This window comes from Python bivittatus, unplaced genomic scaffold (genome assembly GCF_059951505.1).
Source record: "Python bivittatus isolate LINGU-HERP-01145 unplaced genomic scaffold, Pbiv_v1 ctg000610_np1212, whole genome shotgun sequence".
Classification (NCBI taxonomy): Eukaryota; Metazoa; Chordata; class Lepidosauria; order Squamata; family Pythonidae; genus Python; species Python bivittatus.
The window spans coordinates 57,222,942-57,246,235 of record NW_028277088.1 but is presented as its reverse complement, the minus strand read 5'-3'; the positions used below and the strand labels follow the sequence as shown (position 1 = coordinate 57,246,235).

Here is a 23,294-nt window from a genome sequence, read left to right as displayed (position 1 = left end):
TTTTCAATTAGCAAAATTAAAGGTTCTTCAGGCTAATGCAGCTATACTGGAAACATAACTATGACATTCTTGTTTAGATTATCTGCTCCCAGGAAGCCCAATTAAGGACTGAACAATCTCAAAAATTTCTTTGAGATATAAGTGAAGCTTCAAATTTTTGTAGGAGTTCATAAAACTTACAGGTATTGTATCCTTCCAAAAACATCTGGATTACAAATTCAGCCAGTAGCACTATTTTCAAACTCAAATAAATGGTTTCGAATTGTCTTTGAGGGTTTTAGTCTTTGCTCTCAAGTTGCTCTTACCACGGCATCTAAGAAAGTAAAGTAGGATTTTATACTCTGTGAGTGTCTGCGTGTGTCTGTGTCTGTGTAAACTTAATGCAGAGGAGTATCTTTGCTGAATGGTTTACTCAGCTATGTGCTGGAAACATATGTTGACATCTGAAATGCCCTGTGGAGTCTCTTGGGTCATGGAGCCAACCAATCCCTAGACAGGAAGGATTAAGAGCCTGTGGGGGGGGGGAACATTGAGACCACATTGCTAGCTAGCACTAAGTGAATCATTGCTAATGCCACACAGAATGGGTTAGGACATTTCCCCGAAAAGGTGGCTATGTTCTTCATCCTGTCAAAAACTACAGCTGCATTGCCTGAGCTTGGGGGGGGGAGGGTGCTCTCTCTCCCCCCCAAAATGCGAGGTGTGAGTTTTCATTGCTGTAAGAAGACCAACAATAAAAAACTACCGGAGTGTTCATTGCCACTGCTGCAGCAAAGTTTTAAACAGGTACAGTGCTTTATAACTTATCTGTATGGAAATGATTACAGCTAGAGTGGTTTTCTTTCTTAAAACCGTGCTGGATGTGCAGCATTTTTTGTCCTCCAATATCCCAGGTGGGTGGATGAGCGTACATGAGAGCAGGTGGACAGTCTCCCTCTTATTTTGTAACAACATAGAAGGTCCCATTAAAGTTCCAGATCTTGCATGGCTTGGGGAGAAACAAAAATAATGGTGTCTAGCTGGGTGAAATGGAAATTTCAATTCATTCTGCCTCTCTTCATTTGGCAGCTATGGTTTGTGGAGAAGGGGAATGGAGGGAATCCATGTGAAATGGAACATAAGTGCAGTCTTTCATAGCCAGCGCAAAATTGGTGCAACCCCTGTACTGGAATAACATTTGGCAAAGTAGGGATTTATTTTCTAAGTTGCTTGTATTTATGTTTATAAAACTTGACAGGGTAAGAAAAAGTCTTGGATTCTGCACCAGATTCTAGCATTCATCTATCCATTTTGCATAGAAGAACTGGAATGAAATTGCAGACCAACCTGCTTTTAGATAATTTTAGGCTTTTGAATGTTAAAGTTAACCTTTGCTAATTAATGCCAGCTATAGCGGTGTCAAAAACTGTGACTGAAAGGACTATATTGTGAACAAAAGCAAAGTGCATAACAGTTCTGAGAAAGAAACAGGTTTTGCATGATATCGATACTGTGTGCTGTTGTGAATGAAGATGTACAGTTATATGCATTCCAGATATATTGGCTTTAATATGCTAGGGTTTTAATAAGCAGGGGTTTTTTAAATTCTAAAATGGTATAATAAAGATTATTTTAAGTTATTTTAGATACAAATTTATTCAAAACTCAATGTCAAGAAAAACATAATTTTTCATGTAAATTATGCAGGTATGTATAGATTTCTGTAGTTCTGAAAGCCTATGATATTCTAGTAGGTTCCAGTATGACACACATGCAAAGAACTCCTTGCTTTTTCCTTGATCCGTCTGGCTATATATGTCTCTTGATTGTAGTCTGCTCTGTTTGAACAAAAGTCAGGCTAGAGCTTGTCTGCCTTGGTGCTCTCCCTGGCTCCTGATTATGTGCCTTCCTGCTGGATGGCCTTCAGGTCTCAGTGTTGTGGATGCCCTTTTCTTATTATCTTTTTATTCCTCAAAATTAAAGCAAAATTCTGCTAGCTTTGGGAGATCTCTAAAAGATCTGACTACCATCCTCAAACCCATTTCTGGTTTAGAAATTATTTTGTGATTCTGCTTTACTTTATGTCTCTGAGATAACATGACTATGTGGAATGTGGAAGGTAAAGGTGGTCAAAGTTACTGTTTCCATTTACCCAAAGAAACAAATAAACTTTTATTAGGTAACTTAAAATGGGTAGTAAACAGGCGCACTTAATATTATAACTTATCTATAATCTGCGAATGGTTGCCTTCCCTGGAACTAACAATATTCATAATCCTGTCTTTCTGACGTGTGGAAGTTTCTCCAGGCTATGACTCTTAGCCTCCTTCAGATCTGTCCTTCCATTCTTATCTCCCAAATCCCTCTGTCCTCAGTTTCTTCCTCCCTCTTGGGACGAGATGAACTGCATGGCCACACTTCAATTGACAATCCTATTACATCTAGAAGTCCTACATCACATCTAATTCTGGAACCTTATTTCTCTTCCTGCTTCCCAAGTTTCTGCCTCTTTAAACAACCCACAACACAACCTCACAAGCTGGGCACTAAAACCCAAACATATGACTCATGGAAAGCCTACTCAGACAGCAACACTGACTGCTTATGTCTCAGAGGGTTTATGTAGACACTCTGCAAACTGTTGTTTTGTCAAATGGTCTACAAGACTTCCAGTGTCTACAGAAAAAAAAATTGTATATTGATTCATGTTATGCATCAGTATATGGAATATTTATGAAAATAAATGGAAACTAGCAGGGCCCATCTTCTTAGTCAAATGGCAGCAGATGGGATGACCTAGCAACAGTGCTAAGATGAACTCTGGATATGTGAAACTAAGCGTGTGTTGGTAACTGAATTATGCCAGCCATATACCCAACATGCATAAGTCATATTTTCTAAGAAAGCTTATTGGGAGCAAAGGCATTCATAAAACACCAGTGATGTTAGACATTGTCACCACCGAGCATCTTGTTCAGGATCCCATCATTATCATTTTCATATGTTTTCCACCTAAATATGGTGAACAACTGCTATGCATCTTCAACAACTGCACTACTGAAATTCCATAACCAAGTCCAAAAGGGCTTTAGGAAATTGTAAAAAAAGGAATTGGGGGATTCCTTCTTCCCTAACAGGCGAAGCTTTGTACACAGCTTCCCCTAATGTGGATAGTAGTAAATATAATTTCCAAAACAACAACAGACACAACACATTTTTAACAATTCAAATAATTCCCTGAATTTTCTGAAGTAAAATTATGCTATGAATGAACCCTAGGACATGAGGAAAAGAAATGGAAGGGCAACTGGTCTCACATATAGGCTTCATTTCTCTCCCACTAACTTCTGCACATTGTTCTACAGCATCACTGTCACTTAAATCTAGTGTTAACTCATATAATCTGAACTTCAACTCAACATATCCTAAAAAAATTCTACGTAATTTCTAGATAAATTTTCTACTTTATTTTTAAAAGTAACTCTATTTTTATCTCAAGCTTCCTCCAAGGAACTGAGTATGATATATAGTTCAACTCATTAAATTCTAGCACCCATAAGGTGACTGTCACCAATGAATTTTTATTTATTATATGCATGCCCTACTTTTCTTCCAGGATCAAAGATGGAGATATGCTGCTCTTTCTGATAATTTTATTCTTAAAATAATCTTGTAATGTAGTTACACAGAGTGGATACTTGGAGGTTGAATCCAATTCGATGTCTTTTAAGGTGAGTTAGGGAGTTGAATTGAGATATCTGTGTTTTAGGTTCCTTCTGCTATTTACTGTAGGTCACTGGTTTTAAGCTGTTATAAGAGTGGTGATTGCAGCTTTCAGTCTCACATGGGGAAGGCAGCGCTAAGGCTGGCTTTGGAGGTAGGAAAGGGATGGCTTCTACATAGTGTTCAGGGAATTTATTAGAAAGCTTTGCTGCTCCCTAGTCAATGTGCACTTTATATGTCACTATAGAATTTAGCGTTCCGTGTTGATTCTGGGGAGGAATTTGACCCTTTTGAGGTGTCTACTTTGTCTGACATCATCTCTTTGCTGATAAAAACACACTTTTTAAGGGACACAAAAACTCTCTCTTTGAGCTCATGTCAGTTTTTCACTTCTGTGTAACATCAAAGTTGCTCTGGGATGTCTTGCACTGAACATTTCACTGCAGGCTGTGTAATCTGCAGCCATAGGAAGCATTGACTATCTAAGTACAATTCTTTCAGTGGCAATGGGTCCTCAGCATTTCAGGCAAAGATCTTTCCATTTCTATCTTTTGCTTCAAACTTGTGATTCCAGGAACAGAACATAGAGCTTTCCTTTATATTTATGTTCATTCATTCATTCATTCATTCATTCATTCATTCATTCATTCATTCATACATTTATTTATTTATTTATTTATTTATTTATTTATTTATTTATTTATTCAGCTTGTATACCACTGAATCCTACAGGACTCCTGGTGGTTAACAATATTATATAGATGGACTGAACTTCTATTCTTAGATAAAACATTCATGGTGAACAATCAGTAAAACATCCATAGTACAAATTCAGTAAATCATTCATAAGTTATAAAACACCAATGGGAAATATAATCAGATTTGGCAGTTAAACCTAAACAAATACCTTAGCAATATATTAACATGCAGCATATGATATTTGGGTAATCTATATATGCTCTAGGGAAGTTGCTCTTGGTTCTGAGCATCTTCCTGAATGAAATCAAGGTGGGGGCAAACCCAAAGTCTGCAATGAGATTATTCCACAGGGCAGGTGCTGTTACTGAGAAGCAGCATCTGTCTGCCTTAGCCCCCACACTTCATGGAAGGGCTACAACCATCAGCTTTTCCCAGAATAGCTGTGTTTGTCAGGTTCATTGTCCCTGGAGAATGTGGCCTTATATTTCTTACTGAATTTGCTTTCCACGGAAAGCAGATGTGGTGTAGTGGCCAAATGTGCTGGACTAGGACTAGTAATCAAGGTTCAAATCCAGCTTCAGCATGAACACTCATAGGGTGGCTCTGGACCAATCACTACTTTCAAGCTCATTTGCAGGGTGGCTGTTGTGAGAAAATTGGATGACGGTTGCTATGCATGCTGTGCTGAGTTCCTAGAAAAAAGGCAGAATATAAACTGAATGAGAAAAGGCAAAGAAGAAAAAGTTCAAGAAGTGCTGTGATGATGATGATGATGATGATGATGATACATTTATCAGCTGCACTAAGACTGAAAAAATGGGTGATGTAAGCTGGGAAATGCCACAGTTTTTGCAGACTTATTCCAGAAGATGTTGAGTATCTGACAAATCAACAGCCTGCCATAGTTTGTGGCAACTTTTTCTAATATCATTCTTCTATGACAAGAATAAACAAACTATATCATCAGAGAAGCTTCTTTCAGAGAGACCACTTTAAGAAAGAATGCACAGCTGCTCAGATTGACAGATGTCCTAAAGGAAAACACAGACTTGCTCCTTGCAAAGAAGCTGGCAAAACCTTGGCTGTAGTCTCTCCTTGCACATATTCTCTCTGTCATATCGGTCAGCCAGTTGTTCTGTATCAACCTGGTGAGCATCTTCTATTACAGGTATACATGTGTATGTGTGTTGAAGGAGCAAGAAGAGTATTTGATTCCTGAACTATTTTTATTATTATTTATTTATTTAATCAATCACATTTATATGGCCACACATCTCACAAGAAGCGACTCTGGGCAGTGTACAACAATCAATAAAAACAACAAATATATAAAAAACAATCATGATAAAATATAAAAATCATTATTAAAAATTGAAAAAAAGCCTATAAGAATTTAATATATATAAACCACATGGCAAGAGTACAAGATCAACCACAATGGAGCCATCTAAGAACATCTCCAGTTCCCTGGAACCTCCAGGCCTGGTGACATAACCAGGTCTTGAGGGATTTCCGGAATGATAATAGGGATGAGGCTAAGCTGACTTTGGGGGTGGGGGGGATGAATATTCCATAGGGCAGGCGCCACAGCAGAGAAGACCTGCCTCCTGGGGCCCACCGAATGCAAGTCTCTGGCTGATGGAACGTGTAGCGTACCTTCCCTGACAGATCTAATGGGGTGGGCGGATGTGATTGGGGAGAGGCAGTCCCTCAGATAACCCGGCTCCATCCCATGAAGGGCTTTAAAGCTCGTGGGGCAGAGGTGTAATATGTGCTCTTCTGGGAGCAGACATAACTGCACACATAACAATTGGCCTTCTAAAAGGCACTTTTTTGTCACTTCAGAACATTTTTGAAATGCTGCTTAATGGAAATCAAATGTCAAACTCAGGTTAGAGACTATTTAAGCTCAATCATTATAAATCACTTTTTTCAAGGTACTGACAAATGTTGTGGTTTTACAATGCTAAGTTACACTTTTCTCAGTGAAGTGGCTCAGAGGAGTGAGGGGACTGGACTTTGTATGTCTGTGCCGTGAGGTAAAAGAATTTCTTCAAATTAGAAGCATTGTCTAGTCCGTATTAAAAAGATTAGAGTTTTTCTTTATTAAAAGACGGCTTATTTTTGGTCTTTAGTCTTTCTTAAATTTCAAACAGTATATATGATCTTTGAACTATAAGGCAACAGGAAAAAGTAACTGTATCTAAGCAATCAATCAATCACACACACACGCACACACACACACACACTCACACACAGAATTTAAGTTATCCTCTCCAAGAGAAATGACATTCCAGAAAATGTTAATGATTTAAAAATAGGGGCAACAAGAATATATATATATATATGTTACAAATTGCACATCTCTGTGACTGCTCTTTCATTTTTCCTTCCATTTTTGGCATGCAAAGTTGAAGAATGCCATTATCTGTGTTCTTTTTGTGCAAGCTGGAAATGATCCTATTTTACTGAGAGTGTGGAGCTCTGAAAATGATACTGAGGCTATAAGCAGATTTACTACAGCTCGTCCTTTACCTTTTATGGTAAACAAGCTGCACACCACACAACACAGAAGAAGCAGGATTCTGGAACGATACAGCAAACAATCATCTGCACAGAATCACATCCTCTCCTCTGTATCCAGAGCTGTCTTCACTTTTATGGTCTAAGAGCAGAATTACCCAAAAAGCCTAGAGCTGCCAGCAAGACTCCTATATGTTGCATTTCCCATTCTATATCTGTAATGTCCCATTCAGCAAGCCATTGCAATATGTATATTCCTGAATGGAACCAGTGACATGTAAATGCAGAGGAATGCACATCATTAAAAAATCAGGATGCAGAGGGGGGCCTAAACATTGGAACCATGAGGGGAAACTATTCATAGAGTTGTCTGTCTTGCTGGCCACTCTACAGTTCTGTGATGGATAACAAGAAGAATATTAAAATAACGATGATATGAACATGGTACTTTAGAGAGACAAGTTCCTATCCTGAAAGACTTATGAAACAACAGAGAAGGCAGCGTGAATGGAGCCAGGGGGAATTGCAGCTGCAAGAATTTAGCAAACATTGGTAGCTTTATTAGAATGTCCATAAAGGTTTCATGAAAAAAAATATCATTGTGGATGGATCTGAACAAAGGAACAGGCATTATGTGTTGTTGTATGAGTTAACTTCAGACATTAAAGGCAGCAAGAGATTTTATTTCAAAAAGCAGGACATCTTTAGAAGATGAGGCTAGTACAGCTAGATGAGTGAAGGTCACTGATTAAATAATTAAATAAATGATATTCTACTTGTATTCTATAGTAGCACAATCAATTCCACTTCGTTTTACTGTAAGTACAGCCTTCTGTTTAGATCCTCAGTCAACTGAAATGGTGAGGGATGAAATGGAATTCAGCCACCTTGCCAGCCACCACATCCACTCCAGCAGCTCTTGGGAATGCCAAGTGGGGGCATGGAGGTTATCATGATGGCTGCACTCCACAGAGCAATTCCTTCTAAACATTACTGGAAGGTCGAAGATCATACTTCTTTTGAGAAAGAACTCCCTGATGGCTCTAACACGTGCTTTGAGCATGGGTCATAAAAATAGCTATTATCTTTCTCTTAGCTCTGACAAATTGATCAGTTAAGTTGCTACCTACAAACAGATTAATGCAGTGTTTTTCAATCTTGGCAACTTTAAAATGTGTGGGAAACTTTAAGATGCTGGCTGCAGAGTTCTGGGAGTTGAAGTCCACATATCTTAAAATTGCCGAGGTTGGAAAACACTGCATTAATGTATAATGAGGCTATATTCTCTATGGCATACTGGGCAGTTCAAGTTGCTACCTGCAAATAGGTTCTATGTCTGAGATGAAACCTCTGTTTGTACAGATTTATGGTAGGAATCAAGCTACACTGTGTAAATATTTACTATATGCCATCTTTTCCCAAAAAAAGTCCTCTCGCCCATCACATTACAATAATTCTGTGACAATGGAGAGGCCGAAAGTTTGTGAGTGACTCAAGTTGCAGGCCTGTGTAGAAATCTGTACCTGACTCTCTTCAGTCTACTTGATGGTGACAAGGAGGCACTACCACAAAAAAGGAGGATGCAGTGGTAGAACTCAGGTGGTGATGAAGCAGCAAGGATGGTGACTAGAGAGCAGGAAGCAATGAAAGGGAAGGAGTCTATTAGCAGAAAGGCCATGTGGTTATAAGGAAGCACAGGTGGCTGGGGACAGCAGCAAGATGATAAATATAGTGAGGGCAGCTTTGTTGGGAGAAGGCCATGTCCATGCACATTGAAGAACATGCCCCAAACCTGGCTTTACACATGCATTTTGGACCCCAAAGAGCTGCCTGCTCAGGGGGCTCTGTGAGCAGGGCAAAATTATTGTTGGATAATTTTAAAAAAATTTTTAAAAAGTAAATGAAACATTTGGATAAACATAAGATACATTAAAAAAGAATTTAGTAAACAATCTAGATTGTAAATGAAAATTAGGAATAGGCACAGGAGCACCCAGGGGGTAGGGGAGGAGAGTACAAAATCTCACATGCTTATGGCTGCGACTAGATTTTTTTGAGAAAACAATGAATTGTTCTTAATTGTTGCAATACACCCTACACAGGATTATCATCCAAACGTGCCTGGAACTTGCCATTGTCAACCATTGCAAGGTACAGGTATCATATTTTGCCTGTTCTGAAGGATCTGCACTGTTTGCCCGATGTTTATTAGACACAAATTAATGTAATGACATTTAAAGCTTAGTCATTGGTCTCATTTATCTAAGGCCTGATCTCTTACAAATCTATCCAGCAATTAAGGGGTGCAGGAGTGTCAGCCCTTTGAGGTAGGCAAAATCAAGAAAAAGGCACAGCAGAGACTCCAGAAATGCTCTTTATTGTTGTAGAGTAGAATAACAGCATCTTGAAAGCCTGTCAGAGTTTCTTTGGGTCCCATCTTATACCAAACAAAATCAAGCTGGTGTTATTTTGAGTTTCTTTCTGACAATTTCCTCTTTCTCAGGACTGAATAATGTTTTCTGAAAACAGCCCACCCCCACCCCCATGCCCTTAATGTTTCACTCATTCCTTCCTGGTCTACAATCCTTCAAAAGGAGTGACCCATCTGAAGATTCTTCTGCTGTAGGAAAAGCTAATCTGGCAGGTCTTCTTCTCTTGGGCTGCTCCCCAGAGCTTGGAAGCATTTCTTGGGGATTGGCATTCTCTCTGCCTTTAGAAGAGTAGCCAAGATAAATCTCTTTTCATGGGCATCCATGGAAAAGCTACAACTTATATAATTGCATCAGATGTCAGTGCAATGCTTGTGTGATGCCACCATCAAGCATGTGTCATTATATTGGCATTGTTGTGGTTTGTTGGGATACTACTATCTCTTTCAACATGCTATTAATTTTTTAAAATCAATATAGTTTTAAATTTATGTTTTAATTTTGTGTTTGTATATTAGTAATTGTTACTTACCTCAAACATGTTATTATTAAGATGGGATAAAAATAAAAAATAAAATAGGTGGTAGAAATCAGAATTTCTTTTAATTTTTCAGTTTCTAAGCAAGTAATCCCAATACAGAATCTGCCAAACTTCCACTTCTATTAACACCAAATAGAATTATACACATTTTCCATAGACCTCTCTTTTAGAACCTTCAGGTTATCATGATGGATCAAGTCAAGGACAATTGCAACAGCTGCCAGCCACTCCCACCAGAATCCTACAAATTAGACTTGATGACTATTTCCTGTCCCCAGAATCTATGATATAGAGGTAATGCACCTAACAGCCCTTTATATCTTTATTAGGAGTGTGTGGATCACAGGACACTCACCTCAATGCTTTATCTCAGGGAACCATGCTATACCACCTTAAAGTGGTGTATGACTTCCATTAAGAGTTGAAGGAGCTCATCTGCTCAGCTGGAAGTGACACCTGATGAACAGTGGCTTCTAGGAATGCACAGAAACTGTTGTTGCTAAGTAAAGAGATATGGCATGGTCAGTGAACTGAGTAGAAGCAGGATGCTCTTTCAAAGTGGCACTTTATTCAAATCTCTGTTGAGGTGAAGCACTGCTTAAATGATCTGTGGAACCCTAATGTTTATATTTAATGAATTCTTCTAATAGTTTTAAAGGGAAGCTAGTGTGAAAAGAAAAAGTCAGTCACTAAAAAATACCTGCTAGCCTTCTCTGCTGGTTAAGTCAACTAGTTAATGACATTCCAAGCAAGTTGTGGCTTTCCTTTACATATTCTTACATACAAAGAAAGTAAAGCGATATATATCTTTCTAAATATAGAACTAAGGACCCTTGCTGACAAGCAACAAAAGGTCTCCCCACCCTTTTCTTACATTTTAAGCTTCACTTTACTGAGATAAATCCTTACAGAAAGTGGCAGAATGCCACCTGACACAGTATCTCTCCTTTTACTCCAGTCAATGGAGCTTTTAGAATGCCCTTTGCTGATAACCCTTTTAATTCAATATATAAAAGATGATCTGATTAATTAGCTCCTAAGTTAAAGCCAATGCTTGTAATCATTATTTTAAAAATAATTTTCAGGAGGTAACTTGGGTGGCTTTTGCGCTCACGCTCTCTCCTCTCTCTCTCTCTCTCTCCTCTCTCTCAAAGCTCTCTCTTGTCAATACACCATACTAATTGGCCATTTTTGGCTTCTGATAAGAAGCAGGTAATCCTATCTGCTTTGCTAGATGAAAGAAAACCTTTTTGGTGTGAAAACAGGAATCCTCCTAATATTTAATGACCATTATTTAATGCTTCCTAACAAATTTGAAGAAAAATTCTGCATAAAAATGGTAGCATCTACTAATGGAACAAATCCGTACAAATTTGAATTTGTATGAATAAATGAAAGGGTAGATCAATGTAATGAGGCCATTTGCTTACTTACACAAATATATAAAACAGGAAGAAAAAGTAAATTATCAACTTGAATTTTAAATCCATACAATCTGTTTCATTTCTAGTAATTTTGGTAAGTCACAGGCTGATAGACAGCTGTACTTTTTGAAGCTTGTTGTCCTATTCTAGGATCACCTGATCTGGTAAACCCAGAAGTTGTAACTAGTAGTGGGCAAAACAGCTAGACAGTCCAGAAACCAGCAATCAAGAGAAGGCAGAACTATGTTAACAGTGCCAGGTCACCAGTAAAATCATAATCCAAATGATCCAGGAATTCAAGCATGAAATAGCTTATGCTCCAGAAACTAGATTGATCCTGCAACAGTCTGCTGCAAACAGAGCTTTTATGCTCTTACTTTTAAAGACCCATGATCCATAGCTGACAGCTATTACAGATAAAGCAATGCAAAAGCCTAATTCAAGGAGGCCTTCCCTTCAGGTAAGCACATTATGCCTAAAGGTTCAGTGATTGATTGATTGATTATGTGCTATCAAGTCATTTTCAACTCCTAGAGACCACATAGAAAGATTTTCTCCATGAAGATCTATCCCTAACTTGTTCTTTCAAGTCTCCCAATGATGCCCTCATCGCCACTATGATTGAGTCCATCCACCTTCTGTTTCCTTCCATCTTTCTCAGCATAGGTTCAGTGGAGAAGAGCAAAACTTTACAAAACTCCACTTTTCCAAGTAAAGCCTATCTTTAAATGAATTTGCATGCCTTTCCAGTACTAGGATATAAACATGAATTTAGCAATCCCCTTGGTCTTTTCTACCTGATCAGATACTCAGTAGGAATCATAGCTGAGGATATGCACTTTGATAGGCATCTGCAGCAGGGGCAAGTGATGAAACATGCACAATGATGCAAGCTCTGCCCCTCATGCGCATGTGTGGGACATTACATATGAAAGGGAGGAGCTTGCATTGTGACATTCCATTTCACATTTTGCCATTTTGGTGTCACTGTGGTTAGTAATGGACTCCTATGTGTGCCTCAAGCAATGAAGAAAACCACTTCAGAGTTAGTCAATGCAATTCTGTTGAATATGTTCCTACACTGTTTATCTATCTATCTATCTATCTATCTATCTATCTATCTATCTATCTATCTATCTAATCTATCTCTATCTATCTATCTATCTATCTATCTATCTATCTATCTATCTATCTATCTATTGTATTTCTATAGTAATGTAAAAGTAATGTAAAACACTAGGCCACCTCTGTCAAATCACCAAGGGACTGAGTCTTACAGACTCCTCTAGTTGTCTGACGAGATGATTTCCTTAGCCATAGCTGAAGTTATTGATCTCTACGGAGCTAGTTAAGCAGGGGGATGGAGCCTAGATTTATAAGGGCTATCAGCTTCATACTTGGTTTAACTGATGAAGTCTGTTTGAATTTCCCCTTTCAGGAACCTCACTATTGGAGGAATACCAGTCAGCCTGGATCTCCTGACCATGACCTACTCACTGAAGATTTTATTTATTATTATTTATTAAACAAATGTATATGGCCATCTACTAATGGCACTCTGGGTGGCAAACAAAGATAAAAACATACTACAGATATCAAGATTGGTTGAAAAAGAAAAAAAAGTTAAAGTCAGGTCTCAGTAAAAATCTCAACACCCATAGATCACACACAACCACTCCAGAGCTGCATTAACATCATGGCCCCAGTGCTTGTGCGAAAAGCTACATCTCCGCTGCCTTCCTAAGGCCAATAGGGCTGGGGCCATGTGTTTCTCCAGGAAGAGGCTGTTCCATAAGGCAGATGAATGACAGAGAAGGCATGTTTCCTAGGCTTCACTAGGTGTCAATGGCTTCATTGGAAGGATCTGAAGCATGCCCACTATGCCGGAAACAACTGGGATAGGAGATCAATATCTTGGACTGCACATTAGATGAACAGCCTTTTGGGATCCTTACATTAAAACAACATATTTCATGTGACACCAGCATCCAAAAAGTACATATAATACAGCCCTTTATCTGAACAAAACAGAACAATTGAGAACTGCATATGTGAATCTGATTGGGGTAAACTATAGGGGTGGCACAGAAATATGATTCACGTTTTCTTTTACTTATGCTTTTACGCTATTTTCTAACCAATGGTCATATTACTGTTCTGTATTTTATATTTTATATTCTGATATAGCCTAATGGCTAATCAATAAATTATTATTATGGTTGGTCACACAGTCAGCCAGATGTTTAGGCTGGATTTATCATTTTTATCCACCTATCAAGTCCTTCCCAAGGATCTGGGTTAGGCAGATGTTGTTGTTTGATGGTGTTAAAGATATCGTCACAGGATGTAAACTGTTCCAAGTAAAGCTGCCTTTTACAACTGACTTATGCTGATTTTGTCAATGCCGAAGGTCTTCAAGATGTTTTGGGATTGCATCTAAGGCACCTATAACTATTAGTACTATCTTTGCTTTCCTTTACCATAGTTGTTCTACTTCTATTTGCAGTTCTTTATATTTTGTGATTTTCTCCATATTTTTATTTTTATATTATTATGATGATTATTATTATTTTGGGGATAGGTGGTTCCACAAATAACCTGGCCCCATGCTCTATAGGGCTTTAAAGGTGACAACCAGCAGCTCACATAGCTCACATAGCAGCAGTGTTATGTGGGTGCATATTAGTGTGCCCATTACTGCACATGCTGCTGCATTCTGAACCAGCTGAAGTTTCTGAATGCTCTTCAAAGGCAAGCCCATGTAGACTGTGATTTTACCATTTGTTGATGCTCGCTGCAGGCACTCGTCGTAAGAAGACCTTGTCTATTTCAGTATTGTCTTCTATCCTTTTTGGAATCCATCTAGATTTTGTTTGGAGGCTTGGGGATTCTTTGGGTGGGGGCAGGGGAGAATTTAAGGACTTGGCTGGGTGTTTGTATCAGTCTGCTGTTTTGCAAGTAAACATTATGCAAAGCAGAGCAAAAGAGTAAGAAGTAGTAAACAAGAGAAGTAAAAAACAAGAGACATAAAATCTAGTTTATCCCAACACCACTCACTATGCTTTGTCATGCCTTTCTAAGTCTACAAACATTCCTTGCTTCTATCTCATCCATATATGGTTTTGTACATTGCCTTCCATTCTTTAAAGTTCTTACCACCCTTGAGGAACTCATCAACCCCATCTTCTCTGTCACCTCAACCAATTCACTCTTCCCTCATATATTTGTTCTGTGATCTGATCCTCATTATTTGATTCGATATGACCAAATAATCTCAACATACTTTTTTCCATATTGCTCACTCACATTTGTATTCCTCATCCATTCATTCTTGATCTTATCTCTTCTTGTTTTACCATACCATTATTTTATGTTACCCATTCGCACTGCATTCAGTTTACTTTTTGCTTTTCCCAACATATCCAGCTCTCACCTCTCTATAACAAAGTGGGCAAAAGTACATTGTTATACACAGCTATTTTCACTTCTTTTGACAAACTTTTTTTTCTTTGCCACAGACCACTACTTTTGTACCAGCATTTGTACATCTTAAAATGTCTTCATCCATTTTCCCATCATTATTAAGCATGCCAAGGTTTAGTTTTTCATAATTTTCTCATCAGTTATATTGGTCTTTAAATATCAATTTTTCAGATCTATATGTACTGCTGTGTCATATAGTCTACCATATGTTCACGGCAAATCATTCAAGGTTACATTGTCTGCATACAAAACTGCACTAATTTGTGTTCCCAACCAGCACACCTAATTTTGCCACAAGCATTCTTAATACTTTCATCTATGTATACATTAAACAATCAAGAGAATATCACCCAACCTCCTTGCTTAGTGTTGAAGGATTTGCAAAGCAGTCCATTTATTTTCATATGTGCTTTACCTCCATTAAATATAGACAGATCTTATCATATTCAGCAACCATCCTCCAACTTCATAGTCATGCAAAACATTCCATAATTTGTTCCTGTTCACTTTATCATTTGATTTATCTGAATCAACACTGAATATAATATTCACAGTTATACATTTCTCAGTGACTGAAGAACAAAAATCTGATCTAGCATAAACACAATAAACTGACATAAACTACTTCCAGTAATACTATATTTGCAGTTATGCTTAGTTATTGAGTGCACACATTAGATAACAATAGATGAAATTTAGCTTTGCCTCTCTTTTTAACCTAAGCTAAATAATGTAGAGGATATCTGGAATTGGTACTGGAACACATAAATAATCTGGATGAGAAGGAGACTACAGCTTGGACATTCATGTGTCCAAATGAATGACTCTTCTGGACAGGACACCTCTTTTCTTGAAAGGTCATCTATACCATTTGGGGTGCTCCTGCCTGTTCCTGGAGACACAGGCGTCCTGGCTGACTAGAAGGACCTTTTATCTACTAGGTTTCTTCCTGGGCAGGGGATAGCCTAGAAATAATCTGCATGCTCCGGAAATATTTAGTAGGATTATTGGGATGCATTATAGGTGGGGCTATCTTTGAATATAATTTAGGAACTTTATTTAGTCCAAACTGGAGTAGCAGGATTACTGACTAAGTTGGCATGACACAATCATGTCTTGCTCAGGCAACTCTTTTTTTCTGGAACTAATTCACAGAATCAATGCTTTCTTTTTAAGCCTTCAACATTTTTTGAGCTGGAATATCTTATGGAATTCCTCTTCCCATAGGTACTCTCCTCTGGGTACCTTTGTTAACTAAAGTTATGAAAGAAGGTAGTTTCAAGGAAGAGAGCCTTCTCATTTGAGGACCTTGCTTGTACAACCCTCTGTACAACCCAAGGAGAGCATCTTGGCACCAATGCTGATTTTTTTTTCTTCCCAGGCATTTTCATAAATAGTTTTGATTTGAAGTGCTATCATAAAACAAGAATAGGGGGTTTGTTTGTATATTTTTATCTGAATAACTTTCCTGTGGGAGTTATTAGTATGCTTGATTACTTTTATTGCTGTACAATGGTACCTCGGGATACGAACTTAATCTGCTCCGTGACTCTGGGAGTATCCCGAGTTGGTCGTAACCTGACGCAAATTTCCCCATAGGGTTCAATGTAAATCTGGTTAATCCATTCCGCCCTCCGAATTTGGTCGCACCCCGAAGCAAATTTTCCCATAAGGTTCAATATAATTACCGTTAATCCGTTCTGGCATCTGCGGACCACGCGTCAGGGGCGGGAAAATGTCCGGGTGCTGTGCGGTGCGGTGGGAAAACAGCTGGGCGCAAAATGGCCGGGCGCCGCGCCGTGAGGCGGGAAAACGGCCGGGCGCTGCACCACGCCGTGCGGTGGGAAAACGGCCGGGCATTGCGCCACGCAGCGGGAAAACGGCCGGGCACCAGGCCACGCGGCGGGAAAACGGCCGGGCGCTGTGCGGCGGGGCGGGAAAATGGCCGCGGACCACGTGTCAGGGCGGAAAAATGACCGTAACCCGAGGCGGAGTTCGCACATCGAGATAAATTTTTGTGGCCGGAGCTGGTTGTAACCCGAAAAGTTCGTTGGTAGAGGCATTTGTATCCCGAGGTACCACTGTATGTAGTTTAAAAGTAATTTTGTAATTTGCCTGGGGGGGGGGAACATTATGAGTGGATTTAAAACATAATTTTAAAAAAATGACTGACAATGTACCTGGCAAAAATTCAGACCTGAAATAATCCTATCGATCTTATCAGACACTGTATGGCCCCTTATCCTCATGCCTCTAATAAGCGTTAAAATATAGTTTTCATTCCTAATCCAATTCCTTTCTCTTGGCGTATTAATCAGCTGATTCTATGTTCCACACATAATAAAGTGTGCATATTGTATTTTATGTTAGTGCAGTGCTTAGATCAAGAACGTTTCTTTTATTTGGGTAAAACTTTCTCCTTTACTAATCTTCCACATCTCCCCCTCTAAAAGGATTTCAGCAGTGACTTTGGCTCAGCGTGTATTTTCCTAGATTGGCTGGCTTTTTGCTAATGACCCTCAGTTTTGCATCGAGCTCTTCTAACTCCCGATTGGGTTTTTTTGTTCCTCAGGAAATAATTTAGCCCTCAACCAAAATGATGCTCTTAATAAGAATTCATTGTAAATTGGAGTATTGTTAATTTTTGTTTTTTACTTAAGAGTTTTCTTGTTCAGGGGGCTTACAAATGAAGCTACTGAAAAGAAAAATGAATGGGGTAAAGAAGAAATACTGCGTAGTCTGCAGTCTGCTTAGATAAACTGATTTAGAACTGTTTTTTTTTTTTTTTTAAATCCACACTCAATCGTTACCGATTCTGCGGTGACTGCCTGGACGCGTCCCTGCAGTTTTCAAGGCAAGATGTTTCGGAAATGGTTTGCCATTGCTTCTTTCCTACAGCAGAGCCCAGCTGGCGAGCGCAGGAGGCGGGGTTTCCATTGCTTCGCGCCTTTTTCGGGCGTGCGTGGCTTCCACGTTACTGGCAATTGCTCCCGTCTCCTTTGCAAGGCGCCGCCAGCATTTTTCCTCCCACCGGGGTTACAGTCCCCATTTATCTACTCACGTACGTTTTCGAGCTGCTGGATTGACAGGAGCTGGGGAGGAAGCAGGAGCTCACTCTGCTGCGTGGAACTGGGTTCAAACCGCTGAAGTGTAGACCATTTCTGGCCAGCAGCTTTCAGCATCATTAAGCTGCTGCGCCACCGCGTCCCCAGAACTGTATACATCTATTTATTTATTTAGCCAAATGCAACCATTTAGCAGCAATGCTGAGTTTACTGTTTTGTAAGCTGCATTGGATTGTAAAGTATCGATTGGAGCCAGATAAAACTCTTAATATGTTTTAAGGTCTCTCTTCTGTCAAAGAGGCAGTACAACCTATATTTTAATACTGTGGTATTATCCCAGCAGTCAGTATGCAAATAAAGAGTATATGCTCTCTCCCTATATATTCCCTATTAGTATATGGGGAGAGAGCATTTTCTGCGCTGGTGGGCTTTCAGTGTTCTGCCTACCCTAGCTGCAGTTGATTAACTGATTTTCTGGCAGATACAGCTGAGATGAAATTTCCATGCTGTTTGCAGTGAAATCATGCTGTGCTGTTTTGGGCAGGACACCAATAGGAAAACACTGATGATTTCAAGGCTTTTGTGTGTAGTTCCTCTCCTCAGAAACGCTCCATCATATACTAATCAGGATGACAGCTTTCACTGATGTCAATGGAATTCAAAATCTGTTGGTGGAGGGGGGCTTTTTTTTTTTTTTTGAGTGATCCTGGTGTTGGAGATGGGAAAGTTAATATTGCCCTCCCAAGAAGTGACTTCCTGTCAAAATGCTGCTTGAAAAATGAATAGCTGCATGGGAGGACAACCCCTCAGAAAATGTGATTTTCTCCACACCTCAACTTGTAGAGCTCCAGGCTGCCTGCAGAAGGATTTCTCTTCATTTCATCCCCACAACAAACGCTGAGCTGTACCTTTTACACCAGAGGGGGTCAATTGTGAGCTGCATATTCAGGCTTTACTTAAGTACCTTTAAGGTGATTGTGACCAAGAAAGAAAATCTTAATCTGTAGACAGTTTAGCTCTTACGCATTTTGGAGGGGAGCACTAGCACCATCTACCATTATTTTTTCCAAACTGCAATTTACAGTAAACAGTCATTCTTTAAATGGATGCTGTCATTGTCATGTTACAAATTTAAAAACTCATTAAAAAGTCCTATGTCCCCAACGGCTAGCAAGGGGGCTGTTCAAATCTAGTTAGATTCTTGACTATTGTTGCCCACATGTTACCAATGCATCAGTCCTAACAATTTAAGCTTACCGAAGGACTGGGTGAAAATCTTTTTGGAAATCAAAGTTTATGGTATTGCTTGGAACATCTGTATTTCCATAGTTATTGATCCGCTAAAAAAATGTGAAGATGTATGAGGTTGGACTTCCCTTTGCAAGAGCCAACCTGATTCTTCCTTGGCAAGACTTGTTCTTTTCATTTCATAAATTTAGCTTTAACTAGGGAAAACTGTCCTACGCAAGTGGTTTCATAGCTTAGGGCAGCCTTCTCCAGTGCTTTTGGATTACAACTCCCAGACTCAGAATTTGAAGAGTTATAATCCAATTTATGTGAAGGGCACCAGAGTGGCAAAAATTAGATCAGAACATAGAACTTCCTCACAAGTTACTGTACTTTACAGAGTTGTTGTGAAAATAAATGAGAGATGCTTATTGTGCCTGAGCAGCTTGGGAGTGAGGGATATACTGTATGACTGTGAAAAATAACTTGCATATCTATTTATGGCATGAGATGATATTTTTTGCTAAGGGAAAGATTTCCATCTTGCCAGGTATTCTTCAATCCATCAGAAATGCTGCTAGTCACACTATCTTATATTTCCAGAACTCCCGAATCTGTTTTAGACAACAGTATTACACACTTGGGGTAGACAACCTGATGCCTTCCAGCTCTTTTGGCACCCAAACAACTGGGGTTTGTGTGAGTTACAGTCTTAAAACTTCTGAAAGATATATGGTTGCTTTGCACAAAAGTAAGACCCATTCCACCCAGTTCCCTTTGAATGGACTTGTGTTGGTTTGTTTAACAAATTTGATTTTTGATTTGAAAACCTTAAATTTTAAAAGTTTATTTTTGACTAATTCTCCTGTTTTAGGGAGCTTGCTATCATCTGAATATGTTAGCCACTTTTCAGGTACATGAGGATTTCGGTTTTTAAATAATTAAATTACTTTTGGCTTGGAATTCGGTTTTTAAATCATCTAAATTACTTTTGGCTTGGAATGGTTAATTTCTCTAGCTACCCCCCACCCGCCTTCCTCTTGCATTTCCTCTCCAGAAAAAATCAAAACATAACCCCTGCTTTCCCAATCATGTAACTTTTTTCCTTTCATGTGTATCATTCTGCACACAGGAAAACAGTGAGAGTTCAAAAGTTTCCAATGTGTGAACTGCTTTGGCAGGAAATTCCTCCAGACATTTTTTGAAATATTTATTTCCAGTGTCACACTTACTGTCTCAATGTTAAATAACCATTATTTGTTTTCTGTTTACTTTGCTGTTATCAGCTTGATTAGTGCCAGATTTCTGGAGAGTTCTTGACCCCCGCAGAGCAGCAAGAGTTTCTCCTTTCTCTTGTTATTTCATCATTACTAGTGATCCATCCCAAATCCCTCCCACCCGGATAGAAAAGACTAAGTTCCTCCATCTGGAAGTAGAGCTTGCAGGACACTAATGTTCGCATTGCTCTCCCAACCTTAGAGAAGAGGGGAGGTCTGACCCGCAGATGATACGGATAACAAAAGAAGGAAGGTCTTTTCAAAAATCACCAGAAACAGTGACCTCTAAATAGTCAAGTGCACACGAAGTATAAGTACGGTTTGATAGTAACTTTGACAAAAGGAAGGATTCCTTGTGGCTGCTGGAGAGACATGGAGAAAGGGAGCTGACAGATCCCACACAGTGAGCCAGAGGGAATGAAGCAAAGGCAGTAGCAGACCAGGAGTCCAGTTGGCAAATGGGCTGCAGGGTGAGTGTGGCTTGTGGAGGAAAGAAATTGTGCACAGTTCCCATGGATCGTCAGGGCCTGACAAAAGCCAAGGAAAAGGTCATGAGCCAGGTAGGTGGAAGTACCAACTATACCTCTCTGCCTCTCTCTCTCTGTAAATGTATATCATTTGTTCTTGACTGCTGGGATATTTCTAGGTGAAGGATTTTGGTTGCTACTAATCAAAAGGCATAATGTAGCTATTAGAAAGGTGAAGGGAAAATGGAAAAAGTGAGGGGGAGAATTTCCCCCTTTTTGCCTGTTTAATTTCAAAATGTTCCTCTTCCCCTGCTCCTCAATTCTTCCATTTTCCAGGGTTTTTTTCTTGGTTTTTATGAACCTAGTAGCTGTGCTGCCTTTTTCTTTTTAATAGGTATGTGTCTGTCTGTATAACTCAAAGGATAAATGATGCAATACAAAAACACAGAAAGATTATAAATAAGAGTGATATCACCTGGACCCGTGGTAGGATTGGGGAATGAGGCAAGGTGTTACAGAATAAAGCAGTGTTGTCCAAACTTGGCCACTTTAAGATGAGTGGACTTCACTCATCTTAAAGTGGCCAAGTTTGGACAACACTGGAATAAAGGGTTCCTGTGGAAAGCCTTCTAGAATCATCGCTATGAAAGCATGAATGCTGGCTGTGCGTAAAGTAGGTTGATTGCTGTTCCACACATCCTATGCCTGCTTCTGTGCTCAAGTGAATAATTTTTTTCTGATTCAGAAGCAGCTAAGCTCCTCTGAAGGGAGAGAGTCAAATGGAGTAAAGGAGTCATCTGAATGGGATCAAGCTCAGTTGCAGCCTCATGTGCCAATTTCCAAGCCTCTCTCTCTCCAGCCACCAAATTCCTGCACAGCCTCTCCGAGGCACTTTCTGCCTCAATGCCTCAAATCAGCACACGCTCAAACATGGCAATGTGTCTCTCCATCTTTTCTCTCTCTCTCTCCTTCTCCCTTTCTCCAGCTCAAACTGGCAGCATTTCCCCCAGCAACTACAGAGGTGGGTTTCCCTCCAGGACTTTAAAACCCCAACCCCATAAATTAAGTTTGGGCAATGGGACTGCTGCCTTCATCTGCCCCACAAGAGACCTGGCTAGCAGCCAGGGCAGCTCCTACACCCTTGTGACAGCACAGCTGCGCTCCAAGGCCATCCCTGAGTCTCTTCTCCCTGTCCGCATTATTTTTCTCTGCTGACTCACAGCAGCTCAGCAGTAGCCAGCCTGGCTGCAAAACCCATATGCCATACTGATGTGAAGAGCACGGGCTGTTTCCATCACAGGCTCAGTCCATTCTGAACTGAGGGTTTGTAAAACTAGAGCTTCTGGGATCCAGCCAAATCTCCACTTGCTGGAAAGCAGATCAATTGGAAGAAATGCCTTCTCCTGAAGAGGGCCATGCAATGAATCAGCTTCACTTGTGAATGTACCTACCTGGACTTGCATGCTATGTCTGGGGTTTATGCCTATTATTGCCTATGTTTCTTAGGGGGTTGGAAGCTCCTGACAATCCTCTTGGTTCAAGTGAGGTGTCCCTTACCTTGTGGTAGCTGAGGTCTGAATCAGTATTTCCTGAATTCCTCATACTGAGATATATGGTACCTGCAGCATTTTCAGGACTTTTAAACAGAGATGTTTCCAAGAAAGCCATGACTCTCTCCTTATGACCTCCATTAGCAGTGGAGTTATATTGTCCTTGATCTTATCCTAATTTGCTTATGTCTTTGCCATAAGTGTCCTGATTTGTCTTCTGTAATCCTGTAGATTCCTCATGGCACAGAGTTTCAAATGTGTGTTCTAAGCTAATGTTTGTAGTCCTAAAATCCCCCAGAATGTGGTGAGGGAGGCCAGTAAGCAACTGATGCGCATGTGTGGCCTCATCTGACCCTCCAGACATACTGGCAATTATTCAAAATGTTCAGTCCAGAAGCCTGATTCTTTTTTAGCCCTGGACAGTCCAGGCAAATTCATCCTGAATGTGAACTTCAAATTGAACTTCAACTTCATTTAACTACAGTCAATGACCAGCAAGGTAAAAAAAAAAAGGGGGGGGGGAAGCAATGACCAAATATAGTAAAGGCTATGTAACAGTCATATAAAACCTAAACATCAAGACTTAAAACTAAAGGGAGAAACTGAATTAAAATTGAGTAAAACAATATAAAACATAAGATAAAATAGAACTATAATAAAATAAAAGAGGAGATATAATAATGTCATCATACCAAGGTTAGGACCTCTTAGGCCTTCTTGTCCTACATCCTTGGTTTCCTGAGGTCAGTTGCTCTGCTACAGGTTGTTCCTCTCCTTGCTCCTCTGTCTGTAAACTCTGAGCCACATCTGCCACCAAGGTTGTGAAACTTTGTGGCTAATTATTGCAGAACAGCTAACCTGGTTATTTTGCAGGGGAAAGAGCGAAACTTTCTTAAGCCTTACACCA

At 39.6% G+C, this 23,294-nt stretch overlaps 1 protein-coding gene across 3 annotated transcripts in view; it reads left to right on the top strand.

Annotated features, from left to right (window-relative positions):
* The first annotated feature begins 574 nt into the window (after nt 1-574).
* The window catches only part of TNS3 (tensin 3), a 253,382-nt gene continuing 230,662 nt past the window's right edge, over nt 575-23,294 (top strand). For 2 of the 3 annotated variants that reach the window (XM_088150078.1, XM_088150077.1), the window contains exon 1: nt 575-786. In XM_088150078.1, coding sequence (XP_088006204.1) covers nt 616-786 — 171 coding nt within the window. In that variant the 5' untranslated portion in view covers nt 575-615. Of the gene's footprint in view, nt 787-20,560; nt 20,931-23,294 lie in introns of those variants that run through there. The other variant, XM_088150079.1, reaches the window with a different exon arrangement.